Raw genomic sequence first — 17,430 nt, forward strand, 5'->3', positions numbered from 1 at the left:
TAGGATTCTCTGGGAAGCCAGGGAGGAGTTTGCAGAGCCTTTGACTTCGATCTTTATGTCGTCATTGTCTACAGGAATAGTGCCAGAAGACTGGAGGATAGCAAATGTTCTCTTGTTCAAGAAGGGGGTAGAGACAACCCTGGTAATTATAGACCTGTGAGCCTTACTTTGGTTGTGGGTAAAGTGTTAAAAAGGTTATAAGAGGTAGGATTTATAATCATGGAGAGAGGCATAAGTTGATTAGGGATAGCCAGCACGGTTTTGTGAAGGGTAGGTCATGCCTCACAAACCTTATTGAATTCTTTGAGAAGGTGACCAAACAAGTGGTTGAGGGTAAACCGGTTGATGGTGTATATGGATTTCACTGAGGCATTTGATAAGGTTCCCCATGGTAGGCTATTGCGCAAAATACAGAGGCATGGGATTGAAGGTTATTTAGCGATTTGGATCTGAAATTGGCTAGCTGAAAGAAGTCAGAGGGTGGTGGTTGATGGGAAATGTTCATCCTGGAGTTCAAGATACTAGTGATGTACTGCAAGGATCTGTTTTGGGGCCACTGCTGTTTGACATTTTTTTGAATGGTTGATGGGTTAAAGAGTGAGTTAGTAAATTTGTGGGTGACACTAAGTATGGTGGAGTTGTGGATAGTGCCAAAGGATGTTGCAGGTTACAGAGGAACATAGATAAACTACAGAGCTGGGCTGAGAGGTGGCAAATGGAACTTAATGTAGAAAATTGTGAGGTGATTCACTTTGGATGGAGTTACAGGAACAGAGAGTACTAGGCTAATGGTAAGATTCTTGGTAGTATAGATGAGCAGAGAGATCTTGGTGTCCATACACATAGATCCCTGAAAGTTGCCACCCAGGTTGTTAGGGCCATTAAGAAGGCATACAGTGTGTTAGCTTTTATTAGTGGAGGGATTGAGTTTCAGGACCATGAGGTCATGTTGCAGCTGTACAAAACTCTAGTGTGGCCGCACTTGGAGTATTGCATACAGTTCTGGTCATCGCATTACAGGAAAGATGTGGTAGCTTTGGAAAGGGTTCAGAAGAGATTTACTAGGATGTTACCTGGTATGGAGGGAAAGTCTTGTGAGGAAAGCTGAGGGACTTGAGGTTGTTTTCGTTAGAGAGAAGAAAGTTGAGAGGTGACTTAATTGAGTCATTTAAGGGAATCAGTAGGTTAGATAGGGTGGACAGTGAGAGCATTTTTCTTTAGATGATGATGGCTAGCATGAGGGGACATAGCTTTAAATTGAGGTGTGATAGATATAGGACAGAGTCAGAGGTAGTTTCTTCTCTCAGAGTAGTAGGGGCATGGAACACACTGCCTGCAACAGCAGTTAGACTCAGCAACTTTAAGGGCAGTTAAATGGTCATAGAATAGACATACGGATGAAAATAGAATAATGTAAGTTAGATGGGCTTCAGATTGGTTCAATAGGTTGGTGCAATATTGGGGGCCCAAGGGCCTGTACTGCACTGTAATGTTCTATGTTCTATATGCTCTAGTAGAAACAACTTCCCAGCTTCTATCTGATCTATTCCCTTCTTAATTTTATACTTTTATAAGATCCCCCTCATTCTTCTAAATTCTGGTGAATACAGCCCTCAGTCTCTCCTCGGCAGCCAACCCCCTCAACTCCAGAATCAACCTAGTGAATCTCCTCCAGTGCCAAACCATCCTTTCTCAAGTCAGGAGTCCAAAAGTACACAGTACTCCAGGTGTAGCCTCACAAACACCCTATACAGCTGCAGTATAACCTCCCTATTTTCCTCTAGCAAGGAAGGACAATATTCTATTTGCCTTCTTAATTGCCTGCAAATCAACTTTTTGAGATTCATGCACAAGGACACCCAGGTCCCTCTGCACAGCAGCATGCTGCAATTTTTCACCATTTAAATAATAGTCCATTTTGCTATTACTCTGACCAATGGATGACCTCACATTTGCCAACATTGTACTCCATCTGCCAGACCCTTGTCCACTCACTTAATCATCTATGTCCCTCTGCAGACTTGCAATGTCCTTTGCACACTCTGCTTTACCACTCATCTTAGTGTCATCTGCAAACTTTGATGCATTAGACTTGGTCCCCAACTCTAAATAGTTGATGTAATTTGTAAACAATGACAGTCCCATTGCTGATCCCTGAGGCACACCATTAGCCACAGATTTCCAAGCAGAAAAGTACTCTTTGCTTTCTGTTAGTTATCTAATCTTCTAACCTTGCTAACACATTACCTGGAACACTATGGGCCTCACTCTATGTATCCTCTCAAATCTGAAGATCATTCTTTCAAATTCATGGTTAGAATGCAAACAAATCTGCTTCTGTTAAATCTTGCAGCAGAGCGGAGTTTGTTTGCAGTTTCATTTCTAGTAGGCTGGGAGGAATTTGTAGCGATGATAATCTTATGCAGCAGCCTTTTTTAACAGCACCTTGTTGAATACCTTCTGGAAATGGACTGCAAGGCCTCTTTCTGCCCTGTAGGGATTCATTAGTTAAATACTCTTTGACTCCCTTGTTAGTTAAGAAAGATTTTTTCCTATGATGTGGACAAGTTAAGCATTTGTTGTCCATCTCTTGATACTGAGTGAAATGCTAGGCCATTTCAGAAGATTAAGAGTCAACCACAGAGCTGTAGATGAGGAGGCATATCTCGGCCAGACTAGGTAAGAACGGCAGATTTCCTTCCCTGTTAGTGAAACAGATGGGATTTTCTGGCAAACAGCTACAGTTTCATGGTCATTATTACTTAGACTAGCTTTGAATTCTAGGGCAATCAAATCCAAAGTCCATCAGATGCTGTAGTGGGATTGAGTCCCCTGTTCCCCAGAACATTTTCCTGGTCCTACACCAGTGTCTGCTCTCATCCGTTGACGCTACACTGTAACAATGAATAAAGTTGAAATTAATTTAGCTATGAAGTATGTGGGCTGCCACAGAAATGTAACATTTTTCTTTCAACTGCAGCTCACGCTAAAAATAAGGATGAATTTTTCCATTCACCCATCGTTCATTTGACAGTGAAATCCCTGTGCTGTTTTCTGGTACCTCCCCATCAACCCAAAGGAGAATCTTTAAGGAATGTGTCTCACCCTATGTATCCGCTCGAATCTGAAGATCATTCTTTCAAATTCATGGGTAGACTGCAAACAAATTTCCTACTGTTAAATCTTGCAACAGAGTGGAGTTTGTTTGCAGTTTCATTTTTAGTAGGCTGGGAGGAATTTGCAGCGATGATAATTGTCTCACTGACAGAACATTATCCTAACCTGGTAATCAGCTGGAGCTGGATTAAATATCTGACCCTTTGTATTCTTGGGCTGTGGACAGTAGTGTTGAGGCTAGTTGTTGTGATCTGTCTGGTTACCCTGAAGATATTGAGGAAGAACCATAGTTGCATACAGGTAGAATGACAGAGACTCTATAGTGAAGGACATTAGAGAATTGGTTGTGATTTTGTAACAATCTGGTAGTGTCCACCATTTTCAGATTATCAGATGTATTCAATTCAGTTTCATCACATACCCTGGTTGGATTTGAGCACTTGCTAATGGTTGTTTCCCCTCCACCATGGTTAATGGGGTCCCTATCCTGAGGGATGTAGTGTTATGAGTAGCTTACCGCAGCACTTTAGACACAACTGGGTATAGGAAAAGAGGAAGCTATGAAGAGTGACTGCTTGACCATGGAACAGAGCGGGTGGTTAGTACCAATGGCTTCTTGAATTTTTGTGGTTCAGCTTTCCGAAGAAAATTGGAGAGAAACAGAGACGTTAGATCATTTAAGATGGAGTCACAGGTAGACAGGATAGTAAAGAAGGCGTTTGATCTGCTTGTCTTTATTGGTCAGTGCATTAAATATAGGAGTTGGGATGTCATGTTGCGACTGTACAGAACGTTAGTAAGGCACCTTTTGGAATACTGCGTACAATTCTGGTCTCCTTACCATCGGAAAGATGTTGTGAAACTTGAAAGGGTTCAGAAAAGATTTACAAAGATGACATTGGGGTTGGAGGATGTGAGCTATAGCGAGAGGCTGAGTAGGCTGGGGCTGTTTTCCCTGTAGCATCAGAGTCTGAGGCGTGATTTTGTAGAAGTTCATAAAATCGTGAGGGGGCATGGATAGGGTGATTAGCCAAAGTCTTTTCCCTGGGATGGGGGAGTCCAGAACTAGAGGGCAGAGGTTTAGGATGAGAGGGGAAAGATTTAAAAGGGACCTAAGTGGCAACGTTTTCACACAGAGGGTGGTGCAAGTGTGGAATGGGCTGCCAGAGGAAGTGGTGGAGGCTGGTACAATTGCAGCATTTAAAAGGCATCTGGATGGATATATGAATAGGAAGGGTTTGGGGGATGTGGGCCAAGTTCTGGCAAATGGGACGAGATTAGGTTAGGATATCTGGTCAGCATGGAGGAGTTGGACCGAATGATCTGTTTCCATGCTGTACATCTCTATGACTCTAAATCCTCTTTCACCTCCTCGAGAGTATCCGCTCATTCCCATATCTCCATTGAGGGGGTTGGACATAGGAAAGCCGACCGGGATCCTGATAAATGTACAACTCACTGTGAGTGGCTTCATTTAGCTTAGTGCTCCCTTTTGATGTTCAACATTTTTTCATCCTCTCATAGATTAGATTAGATTCCCTACCATATGGAAACAGGCCCTTTGAACCAACAAGTCCACACCAACCCTCTGAAGAGTAACCCACCCAGACCCATTCCTCTTCATTTACCCCTGATTAATGAACTAACATTGTGGGCAATTTAGCACGGCCAATTCACCTGACCTGCACATCTTTGGACTGTGGGAGGAAACCGGAGCACCCGGAGGAAACCCACGCAGACACGGGGAGAATGTGCAAACTGCACACAGACAGTCGCCCGAGGTGGGGATCGAACCCAGGTTCCTGGTGCTGTGAGTCAGCAGTGCTAACCACTGAGCCACCATACTGCCCCATAGGACGTGGGGCCGGGGTTTTTTTTTGCCTCATCCTGAATTGTCCTTGAACTTGGTGGCTTGCTCAGTCACTTCTGAAGGTAGGGAAGAGTCAACCATGTTGCTGAGAGTCTGGAGTCACACTTAGGTTGGAGCAGGTGGGGACAACAGGTTTCCTTCCCTGGTGACCCAGATGGGTTTTTACAACAATTGATAATAGATTCATCATCACCAAAACTGACTCTAGCCTTGCATTCCTGATTTATGAAGTGAATTTAAGTTAGACCAGCTGCTATTTGAATCCCATTAGCCGAGGTCTCTGGATTATTAGTCCAGTGAGGTCGAGATCTTGGCTAATAGAAAAAATGTACCAAAGTGAGAGGCATTGTAGTTTTTAACCATTCCTCCATTTGCTGTAGTGCCACTTTGTGGCACATTGTAAGACCTTGTCATTGCTTAGGGCTATTGAACGAACTCCCTCTATACGGTTTTACTTTAAGTATTTGGACCGTTTTAGAGCTTGAAACTATTTTATGGTCAAACTGTTTATTTAAGGAGGAAATACATGCAACTAGGGCCATGAATCACTAATAAAACGACACAAGTTACATCCGCCTTGCTTGCTTGCTTGCTTCATGTACTGTAAATACTTTGAAGGATATGTAAACACTTAGGCCATTCATTTTTTTTATACATCAATAGTTCTCAATTCCTGTTTTGATAAACACTGGGCATCCACTTCACGTTTGGAAAATATAAACCTGGCTTGACTTCAAGCGGATGAGTATTCAAGAGAAGGTTTGGAGCAATAAAATTCCAGACCCGTGGTCCATCTCTCATTCCTGTGTAAGCTCTGCTCAGAGAAATTGCTGAATTCCTCATGAATCCTGAGTTGAGCGCCACTTTTGGGGCTTATAGTCCAAGTGAATAGTCTAGGGTACTGCTCAGCAAGTGTCCTCTGAGATGTTAAAACCACCACTGTCCCAATGGTTTATGAGAGTCATAGAGATGTACAGCACAGAAACAGACCCTTCCATCCAACCCGTCCATGCCGGCCAGATATCCCAAACCCAATCTAGTCCCACCTGCCAGCACCTGGCCCATATCCCTCCAAACCCTTCCTATTCATATACCCATCCAGATGCCTTTTAAAGGTTATAATTTTACAAGCCTCCAACACTTCCTCTGGCAGCTCATTCCATACACGCGCCACCTTCTGCATGTAAATGTTGCCCTTAGTTCCCTTTCAAACCTTTCCCCTCTCACCTTGAACCTAAGCCCTCTAGATTTGGGCTGCCTTCAACACTTTTTATTATCTAAATCTACCATTGCAACCCTCTTTCCCCCCCATCTCCCTCCTACAATTGTTCTGTTGTCCCCAAAGACTGAAGGAGACCATTCAGCCTACTGTGACAGCACCGGCTGTCTGACCATTCAAATTTGTGCCTACCTCCTGCCTTTTCCCCATGACCCCACACATTGATTCTATTTCCAGTGGTTAGCACTGCTGCCTCACAGCCCCAGTGCCCGAATTCAATTCCAGCCTCAGGCGACTGTCTGTGTGGAGTTTGCACATTCTCCCCGTGTCTGTGTGGGTTTCCTCTCGGTGCTTTGGTTTCCTCCCACTGTCCAAAGATGTGCAGGTCAGGTGAATTGGCTATTCTAAATTGCCCATAGTGTTAGGTGAATTAGTCAGGGGTAAATGTAGAGTAAAAGGGTAGGGAATGGGTTAGGGTGGGATACTCTTCGGAGGGTCAGTATGGACTTGTTGGTCCAAAGGGCCTGTTTCCACACTGTAGGGATTCTATTCTATTTAAACAACCAATTAAAACCCTCGTAAAAGGCTCAATTGAACCTGCCTTCAGCACAGTTCCAGGCAGTGCATTTAGTATCCTCCACACTCGCTGCATGTTAAGGTGGTTTTGCACTTTGCAGTTGCTTCTTTTGTAAAACACTTTAAAACTGTCAGGTCCTTGACCCTTTTCACGCATGGGAACTGTTCTTCCCTATCTACTCTAACCCGACCACAGGCATCACGAACTTGACTGTAATTTGAGGCTGACAGAAGACATTAAGAACCTGAGGATGGTATCTGTGATCCCCACTGTGATATCGCAACATGAAACAGGAGAGGGAAAGAGCAGATAGTGATTTCCTGAATACACGGTTGGTTGGATGAGAGAGGGTTGAAGTGACAGGTAGTTAATGGATGATGCTAGTTATTTTGGATTGAGATTTCTCAACACGACTTGATAGAAGTAACATTGTTTCAGCGCTGTATCTCTCTCGGGTTATAGGCAGCATGGGAAATATTGACCAGCCATCTTTTTTCTTGGCGGTGGTGGACATTCACAGCATACATTTCGGCATACACTGGCCTCACACCAGTGCCCTGCACTTATTGGCATAATAATAATGGGCAAATGTTGGTGCATTCCAGGGGCAGCCCTTGCCATTGTCAGCATTTTCTGGATTCCTCGCTCCTTGTATTAACACATTCCTGTGAGTGCAGTTGGTATTTATTGGCAAGTGCCTGAGGATTTGTACCCTCCAGCATATTTTGGCACAATCCCAGAGAACTGCCCTTGCTCGTATTTTGGTAGGATCCTCGGACTCTGTAACTTTTGGGGCAACCTTTAAGAAGAGGCTGAACAGGCTGGGGCTGTTTTCCCTGGAGCGTCGGAGGCTGAGGGGTGACCTTTTAGAGGTTTACAAAATTATGAGGGGCATGGATAGGGTAAATAGGCAAAGTCTTTTCCCTGGGGTTGGGGAGTCCAGAACTAGAGTGCATAGGTTTAGGGTGAGAGGGGAAAGTTATAAAAGAGACCTAAGGGGCAACGTTTTCACACAGATGGTGGTACGGGTTTGGAATAAGCTGCCAGAGGAAGGGGTGGAGGCTGGTACAATTGCAACATTTAAAAGACATCTGGATGAGTAAATGAATAGGAAAGGTTTGGAGGGATATGGGCTGGGTGCTGGCAGGTGGGACTAGATTGGGTTGGGATATCTGGTCGGCGTGGATGGGTTGGACCGAAGGGTCTGTTTCCATGCTGTACATCTCTATGACTATGACTCTATGACCTCCCGTACCTGACATGGAAAAGCCTATGTGGGCTACCTGAAAGGATAACTGTGCGGTCAAATATGGAGGAAACATTTATTTTATGGGGAGAAAAGATAAGACAATGGAAGAACTGAAGAAAGGTTGTGTTGCTCTCAAAAAAACATGAACTTTGTTTCTCTCTTTATGATTGGTGCCAGGTCTGCTGAGTTTCTGCAGCATTTTATTATTTACCCAGACAGAAATTCCACTCTTCGACCCATTTGGATTAGAAGACTCCACGTTTAAGAAAATGATCTGCCCTGGGCCTCCAGGGTGCAAAGCCATGTGTTGGCCATGAAGATGAACTTTGTTCAGTGATTCATGACAGTTTCTTTTTCCTTTTCCTCCCCTGTTTCATTCAGGTTTGCCTGACTTGGTACCGGATCCCCACTACGTCCAAGCATCCACGTACGTGCAGAGGTCTCACTTGTATTCCCTACGATGTGCAGCGGAAGAGAAGTGTTTGGCAAGGTACGCAACTCTGTTCTGGACTTGTTTCACTCACCCTGCAGACTTCTACTTGTTATCAAAGTCAAGGAGTCAGAAGATGTTTCCAAAGCCAGATTGTAAGGAGGATGTCTCTTTGCAATCACTTGTCCCAGCTCCTGGATTTAGATCAAACTTTGCCACACAGTCTGCAAAGGGATAGAGTTTGTTTTTGAGTAGTGATGTGCAGGTATCTGCTTCCCAATTGGACACGGGACCAAAGGCCGTTCTGAAGCTGATAGGTCCAATTTAAGGCTAGCCTCTTCCTTCAAATAGTAAAATAATCCCTGCATTTAAAAAAAAACACTTTTTATGACCACTGTCAAAAGTGCTTGACAGCAAATGAAGTACCACCATTATTGTAATGATCAGTTGGGTCAGTAGGCTGAGGATTGGCAGATGCAATTCAATTTGGATAAATATGACATATTGTGTTTTGGTAAAATAAACAATGACAGGGTTGATCCAATTAATAGTCGAGTTCTGGGTGGTGGTGTAGGACAGAGAGACCTAGAGATTCCAGTACATAATTCTTTTAAATTTTGCATCACGGAGACAGGGTGGTTAAGAAGGTGTTTAACACACTTGCCTTCATTGCTCAGACCTTTGAGTATAGGAGTTGGGACGTCGTGTTGAGGTTGTACAAGATGTAAGTGAGGCCTCTTCTGGACTACTGTGTCGCCCTGTTGTAGGAAGGATGTTATTAAACCGGAGAGGGTTCACAAACGATTTACCAGGATGTTACCGGGAATGGAGGGTTTAAGATCTAAAAATTGACTGGAATGACTGGGACATTTTCTCGCGGGAATGTAGGAGGTTGAGGGGCGACCGAATAGAGGTTTATAAAATCATGAGGTGCATAGATAAAGTAAATCGCAGGGGTCTTTTCCCTAGGGTGGGGGAGTTCAAAACTAATGGGCATATTTTTAAGATGAAAGGCAAAAGATTTAAAGAGGACACAAGGGGTAATTCTTTTACACAGAGAGTGGTTCGTATGTGGAATGAACTTACAGAGAAAGTGGTGGATGGGAGTACAGTGACAACATTGAAAAGATACTTGGATAAGTTAATGAATAAGAAATGGGTGGTGGGGGGTAGGTGGTATGGGCCAAGTGCAAACAGATGGGACTAATTTGCTTTCGGATTATGGTCAGCATGGGCTAATTGGACTGCAGGGTCGGTTTCCGTGCTGTCTGACTCTATGACTACGTAGAGAAAGCAGCAACCAGATTACACACAGCGATCTCGCATGAATAGCAATGTGGTAATGATCTGTTCTTGTGATGTTTATTCAGAGGTAGATATGGGCCAGGAAATCATAAGATATAGGAGCAGAATTAGGCGATTCGGCCCATGTTCCACCTGGTCTTCTCTGAAGGAGTGCCATGGGATCTTTATCATCCAGCTGTCAGCAGGTCGTTTTTGAAGGGTAGCACCTGAAACACTGCAGCACCTCCCTCGTTAATGCTCGAAATATCTGCCTTGACTTTTGTTCTGAGCCTCTGGAGTGGGTCTGAATGCAGGGTCATTGTGACTCAGCTGGGAGTGCTACCAACTGGTGCATTGCTGATATAAACAGTGCGAGGAAATATTGTGAAATCTGCTGCAGAACCATGCCCTGAACCGTTCCCCCTTGGTCGTTTATCTCGTTCCCAAAGCAGGTTGGCAGCTTAGTTGTCACCCTAATCGTGTTCGAGATGCTTTCCCAGGCATCCCTGTTAATGGGACATTAATTGTATCGTCAAGGATGCACAGTTAAAGGACATTGACTAACACCTTGAGTACATATAAAGAAAGACTTGGGATTTGACGTGCATGTTTGTTGTGCACAGTATTCCATTGCAATAGGAGATCCTGATGGATCACAGATTCTAACTCCGCTTGGATTGTCTACAACCCAGACAATCCGTGTTCCATGGGTTTCTCAATACTGCAGCCGCCCCCAACAGCTTGCACTTTTTGACAGGGCTACTGCTTAATTTCTGACTGCACTTTAGCACCACGCTGGTCATCTGCTGCAGGGTTGGTAGACAGTCTTGGAGAACCTCCTAATGGTTCTATTATTGGATCGAGCTGTAACCTGCGAGACTGAATCAGCTGGGATGATATTCACTGGAGTTTAGAAGAATGACATGGAGTGGGGGAGGGGATCCTATAGTGGGCGGCACGATGGCAGAGTGGTTAGCACTGCTGCCTCACAGCGCCAGAGACCCGGGTTCAATTCCCTCCTCAGGCGACTGACTGTGTGGAATTGCACTTTCTCCCCGTGTCTGCATGGGTTTCCTCCGGGTGCTCCGGTTTCCTCCCACAGTCCAAAGATGTGCAGGTCAGGTGAATTGGCCATGTCCGTAGCGTGAGGTGAAGGGGTAAATGTAGGGGGATAGATTGCGCTTCGGCGAGTCGGTGTGGACTTTTTGGGCTGAAGGGCCTGTTTTCACATTGTAAGTAATCTAATTTTAAAAAGAAACCTATAAAATTCCAACAGGACTAGACAGGGTAAAGGCAGGAAAGATATCCCCAATGACAGAGAAGTCCAGCATTTTGTTGGTGCTCCCTTTGAAGCCAGGAATGAACCGTAAGATAGGCAAGTAGTAAATCTGAACATGTTCACACCTCCACAGCCGGTTCTAGGCTGACCCCAAGCTCCGCCCAGCTTTACGTACCCCATACGTAACACACAGAATTTATGGGTAACAGTCTAAGGGTATGGGGTAGGCTTGGAATATTTTTACACCCAGGGAGTGGTGAGTCTGTGGTATTCTCTGCCACCGAAAACAGTTGAGGCCATTGAAGTAACTCTATAGAGGCCAGTATCCCGTCACCAAGTTACCCTTTCTTTACATGGCTAACGTCCTCAAGACTGATCCAGCTTCCTCACAGCCAGCTCTCAGAGTGGACAGAACCTCTGACATTCCTGTTTACATCCGTCAGCCAGGGCTCTCTGACTGACCTGGCAGATGGGACTAGATTGATTTAGGATATCTAATTGGCATAAATGAGTTGGACCAAAGGGTCTGCTTCTGTGCTTTACAACTGTATGACCAGATTAAAAGCCCCAATCAGGCAACTCATAATCTATGAGATCCACTTGGCTGACCTTTTGACGATCACTACCTCCCTCTCCCTCTGAGTCTGAGGACAAGGGCTGGTTCTTTTTCTTTTAGCTCCTCCTGGGCTGTTTTAGTACTGGGTCAGGTTCCTCCAATCCTGCCTCCGACACGGGCAGTGGGTAGCTCACCTCTTCCACCAGGAGTGTCTCAGAAGAAATTAATTCTCCTCTTCAGGCTGCAAGGGCATCAAGGCAGTGATAGCCATCGTGTCCATCTCCGATTCCAAGGGACTTCAAAGCTTGATGGAGAGGTAGAAGCCATGGGTTCCAGAACAGTCGGAAAGGCTGTCGTGGAACTGGGTGCGTTTTGTGCCCAGGCCGTTTGCACCTTTGTAGCTTTCATACAGTCCACATGCTTGTTCAGGTCTGTCACACCAACCAGAACTTTATACATCACTGAACCTAACCTCACATTGACCATGTGTCTTATCCATGCAGGACCATGACTGTGGTTCTTATACCAAACTTCATCCCCTGATGTAAAATGCCTCTGTCGATTAGTGGATTCTTGAGTCCGGCATTGGCAGTCCTTATGTTGTGACCCCCCCCCCCCATTCCACCACCACATTCACCATTCCCCTCCCCCACCCGATCTGGGAAGATCAGATTTAACCTGGTGCGGAGTCTTCTCCCCATTAGCAACTCTGCTGGAGCTATCCCAATAGTTGCATCAGGGGTGGTCCTCTCATCAAAAACAAACTGTCTGTTTCATCAAGGCTGCCTTCAAAGTTTGAACTGCTCTTTCTCGCAGACCATTGTATGATGGGTGGTATGGAGCTGTCCTTTTATGCTGAATACCATTTGACTTTAGGAAATACTCAAACACCCTGATGGTCCATTATCTGTGACCAACACCTCAAGGAGTCTGTGTATTGCAAAGGTTGTTCACAGTTTTTCTATCATTGTCCCCGTGTATGACGAATGTACTCTTTGCATTCCCAGCCACTTTAAGTGGGTGTCCATAATGCCTAAGGACATTGAGCCCATGAAAGGACCTGCATAGTCAATGTTTAACCGAGTCCAAGGTTTACTCAGCCATTCCCATGAATGTGGGGAAGCTGCTGGCGGTAATGTTTGTCCTTGTTGGCCCTCTGGGTACTGCCCCACCAGTGTGTCTGCAACCATTGCTGGCTACTAGTTATGATTCTTGCCAACATCTTCATTTTGGAAACTCCTGGATGGCCCTGGTGGAGTTCAGCCAGTATCTGGCAGTGACCTTTGCTTGGGTCAGTCACTCTTGCTCCCCCTAATAATAGGAGAAAGTGAGGCCTGCAGATGCTGGAGATCAGAGCTGAAAATGTGTTGCTGGAAAAGCGCAGCAGGTCAGGCAGCATCCAGGGAACAGGAGAATCGATGTTTCGGGCATAAGCCCTTCTTCAGGAATGAGGAAAGTTTGTCCAGCAGGCTAAGATAAGGAGGAGGGACTTGGGGGAGGGGCATCGGAAATGTGATAGGTGGAAAGAGGTCAAGGTGAGGGTGATAGGTCAGACTGGGGTGGGGGCGGAGAGGTCAGGAAGAAGATTGCAGGTTAGGAAGGCGGTGCTGAATTCGATGGATTTGACTGAGACAAGGTGGGGGGAGGGGAAATGAGGAAACTGGTGAAATCCGAGTTCATCCCTTGTGGTTGGAGGGTTCCTAGGCGGAAGATGAGGCGCTCTTCCTCCAGCCGTCGTGTTGTTGTGGTCTGGCGATGGAGGAGTCCAAAGACCTGCATATCCTTGGTGGAGTGGGAGGGGGAGTTGAAGTGTTGAGCCACAGGGTGGTTGGGTTGGTTGGTCCGGGTGTCCCAGAGGTGTTCTCTGAAACGCTCCGCAAGTAGCCGGCCTGTCTCCCCAATATAGAGGAGGCCACATCGGGTGCAGAGGATGCAATAGATGATGTGTGTGGAGGTGCAGGTGAATCTGCGGCGGATATGGAAGTTTCCTTTGGGGCCTTGGAGGGAGGTGAGGGGGGAGGTGTGGGCGCAAGTCTTGCACCTCCTGCGGTTGCAGGGGAAGGTGCCGGGAGTGGAGGTTGGGTTGGTGGGGGATGTGGATCTGACGAGGGAGTCATGGAGGGAGTGGTCTTTACGGAATGCTGATAGGGGAGGGGAGGGAAATATATCCCTGGTGGCGGGGTCCATTTGGAGGTGGCGGAAATGACGGCGGATGATGCGCTGTACATGGAGATTGGTGGGGTGGTAGGTGAGGACCAGTGGGGTTCTGTCCTGGTGGCGGTTGGAGGGGCGGGGCTCAAGGGCGGAGGAGCGGGAAGTGGAAGAGATGCGGTGGAGGGCATCGTCGACCACGTCGGGGGGGAAATTGCGGTCCTTGAAGAAGGAGGCCATCTGTGTTGTACGTTGTCCTCTTTAAGTAGACTCAGCAGGAGATTATGGCTTGGTGTTATTACGAGTTTCTATCTGTAAAGATATTGGTGGAACTTCCTGACTCCAAATATGACGTCCAAACCTTCCTTTTCTATCTGGGCATATTAACACTCTGCATTGGCCAAAGTCCTGGATGCATACACCATTGGGCATTCCTATCCATTGGGCAACCAATGAGCTAACACTACTCCGATGCCCTATGGGGTGGCATCACAGGAGAATATCAGATCGCGCTTGGAGTCACAGTGTGCCAACACCTTAGAGGATGATAGCTGGTTCTTCACTTCCCTGAAAGCTAGAGCTTGGCGACACGACCATTACCAAGGCTGACCCTTTTAGGAGTTGTTGCAAAGGTGCCAGGATGGAGGGCAGGGTTATGTATGTAGTAATTCACCGACCCAAGGGAAGTCCTGAGCTCCGGTACAGACGTGGGAACCAGAGCACCTCTGATCACCCTCACTTTATCTCCTGCTCAATGTTCTGTGTGTCTGTGTCTCTACATACAGATCCAGGCAGGAAACTGTGGACAGGGTCATTATATTTAACTGCTTGGCTCCCTTCCATGTGTAAACCCACTCCCAATGCCTCTGAGGAGGGGCCACTAAGTGTCCAGTGACAGGCCTGAAGCTGCCTGTGTCCTATTAGCATCGGTAGGGGCAGTGGTGGGGCTGAGGTCAGGGGTGGGGGAAGTTCTGGCAGTGTGGGGATGGTGTTTATGGGGGAGCGGTATGGAGTGCATCAGTTCTGGCCAAATTTTAATTTAAATTTGCCTTAATTTTTTTTGTTATGAATGGTAACTTCTGATTTGACATAACTCATTCATTCCCATGTTTATTTAAACTTTCTAGAGTCTGAAGCATGTCATCAGCCTGGGACCATAGTTTGAGTTTAATTTATTAGATTTCCTTTGAAGATTGCCTCTTTAAGCACCTGTCAATTAGTCGATTGATTTTTTTTCATTCGGTTGACTTGATCAAAGTAAGATATGGAAAGATGTCGAGAGTGTGGTGCTGGAAAAGCGCAGCAGGTCAGGCAGCCCGAGGAGCAGGAGAATTCTCGTTTCGGGCATAAGCCCTTCATCAGGAATGAGCTCATGCCCGAAACGTCGATTCTCCTGCTCCTCGGATGCTGCCTGACCTGCTGCGCTTTTCCAGCACCACACTCTTGACTGAGCATCTGCAGTCCTCACTTTCTCCTAGGGTATAGAAAGATGCCTAGAACGCTGAGTTGGAGGCGGACATATGTAATAGCACAGTGGATGCTGGGGACACTGAATAAATTTGAGGAGGAGATAGATTTTTAATTAGGAAAGGGTTCTGGGAACAGGGTAGGAAATTGGGGTTTGAGGATGAGTGTGATTGTATTAAATAATGAAGGAGGCTCGAGTGAATTGCCCCCTCCTGCTCCTAATTCTTATATTTCAACTGTCAAGCTTCTTTTTCCCATCTCTCAGGCTTGCTTTCGCGACGCAGCCTCATTGCATCCTGACAGATTTGAATTCTGCCTGACGTTTATATTTACCATTGTCTGTCATCACCCAAGATCAGAGCTGATGGAACTAAACCACTCTTCTGTGACAGATGATGCCAGTGGTTGATATCGACATGTCACCTTTTAAAAACCTCTTGTTTTCAGACAGAACCATTTAAAGTGAATGAGCCTTAAGACAGGGGACTGAAGAAGCATTATTCCCCCATTCTCCTCCATGGCATGGAGTGTTGGGACATGCAGTGATTTCCTTGTTCTGCTCCTGTTGAATACTGGGGTGCTATGTTCTTGCACTGCAAGGAAGATGTGCATTGATACAGCACCTTTCATCACTGCACCATGCCACATTGCAAACGACAATACAATAATGGTCAGAGGACTTGCTTGTATCATATTGATTGTGGGATTTTCCAGGAGTATCCACCTGCACGTTTTCTATATTGTGCGTTGATTCAGGAGAGCAGTCCGGGTTTGATCTCCTGTCCATTGTCTCCAGTGCTTCCTTGGAGGGGGGACCTGTGTTCAAGTTACTGGAGTGGGACTTTAACTTAACCTTCTGATTAAGATGCTTACATGTGATCCACGAAGCCACCAAAGTGTTCTCTAAAGGCTGGTGAACCTCGAGGTGAGACTTAGTGCCAACTGGAGGTTGGTGTCAGCGTGGACTGGGTTGGAAGGACTGTTCTGAACTTGTCATTTCTCTATTTTCTAATTTATTCCTACAATCTGCAATGCTGGGCATTTTATTTCTTTAAGTATGTAGGTTAGCTCACTGAGCTGGAAGGTTCATTTTCAGACGTTTCATCACCATGACTAGGTAACATTCTCAGTGAGAGTCTCCAGTGAAGCGCTGGTCATATGTCCTGCCTCTCTATTTATAGGTCTTGGCTTTTTAACGTGGCTGATGTCATTTTTTTCAAGGCAAGGTAGATAGGATCTAAATCGATGTGTTTATTGATGGAGTTCTGGTTAGAATGCCATGCTTCTAAGAATTCTCTAAGAAACCGAAAATGACATCACCCACCTTAAGAAACCTGATGATGACGAAACATCTGAAAACGAACCTTCCAGCTCAACGAGCTAAGTTACCTACTTATCATCAACTGAGCTATAAATCTTCTCAAAAAATTTTATTTCTTTGTCTTTGTATTGTTTTTCCGAAGAAATTTAAAAGGAACCTAAGGGGCAACTTTCTCATGTAGAAGGTGGTGCGTGTATGGAATGAGCTGCCAGAGGAAGTGATAGAGGCTGGTACAATTACAACATTTAAAAGGCATCTGGAAGGGTATATGAATAGGAAGAGTTTAGAGGGATACGGACCAAGTGTTGGCAAACGGGGCTGGATTAGTTTAGGATATCTGGTCAGCATGGACAAGTTGGACTGAAGAGTCTGTTTCTGTGCTGTACATGTCTATGACTATGAGTTTATAACTTGTACTAAAGAAGCTGTACCAAGGTACCTCGTGCAAATTATCAACTTTTTACTCAACTCCCCTTAGTACATGTGACAATAAAGCTAATTTTATTCAATGTGCACAGAAAGCCTGAATGAACCAAACAATTTATTCCCTGGAATTACCTCAGAGATCGAATGAATTCAGTAGCAGTAGGAATATGGCTGATTAAAGAGGCTGTCAAAGGCTCACAATATATCCGCAGAAAGCCTCCACTCCAGAGTGGAGTTTTGTGAAGGCAGGTAGAACTAGATTGGGTTGGGATATCTGGTCGGTATGGACGGTTTGGACCAAAGGGTCTGTTTCAATGCTGTAGATCTCTATGACTCTATGACAGTTGTTTGTTTGCTTTCGGATTGTCCCTTTTGTAGTCTCTCCATTCAACCAGCTCTTCATTCACTAGACAACTCCAGCAGGAATTTTAACATAAGGAACTCTTTGAGAGACTCTTTTGAAAATCTTCTTGATTGTTTGCTG

At 45.5% G+C, this 17,430-nt stretch overlaps 1 protein-coding gene across 1 annotated transcript in view; it reads left to right on the forward strand.

Moving 5' to 3' along the window:
* Positions 1 to 17,430, forward strand: part of loxl1 (lysyl oxidase-like 1) — an 81,999-nt gene that overhangs the window by 25,815 nt on the left and 38,754 nt on the right. The window contains exon 2 of the mRNA XM_043680198.2: positions 8,414 to 8,522. Coding sequence (XP_043536133.2) covers positions 8,414 to 8,522 — 109 coding nt within the window. The remainder of the gene's footprint in view (positions 1 to 8,413; positions 8,523 to 17,430) is intronic.

Source organism: Chiloscyllium plagiosum, unplaced genomic scaffold, assembly GCF_037043375.1.
Source record: "Chiloscyllium plagiosum isolate Xiang-an unplaced genomic scaffold, Cpla_swu_hap1 HiC_scaffold_42, whole genome shotgun sequence".
NCBI classification, from domain to species: domain Eukaryota; kingdom Metazoa; phylum Chordata; class Chondrichthyes; order Orectolobiformes; family Hemiscylliidae; genus Chiloscyllium; species Chiloscyllium plagiosum.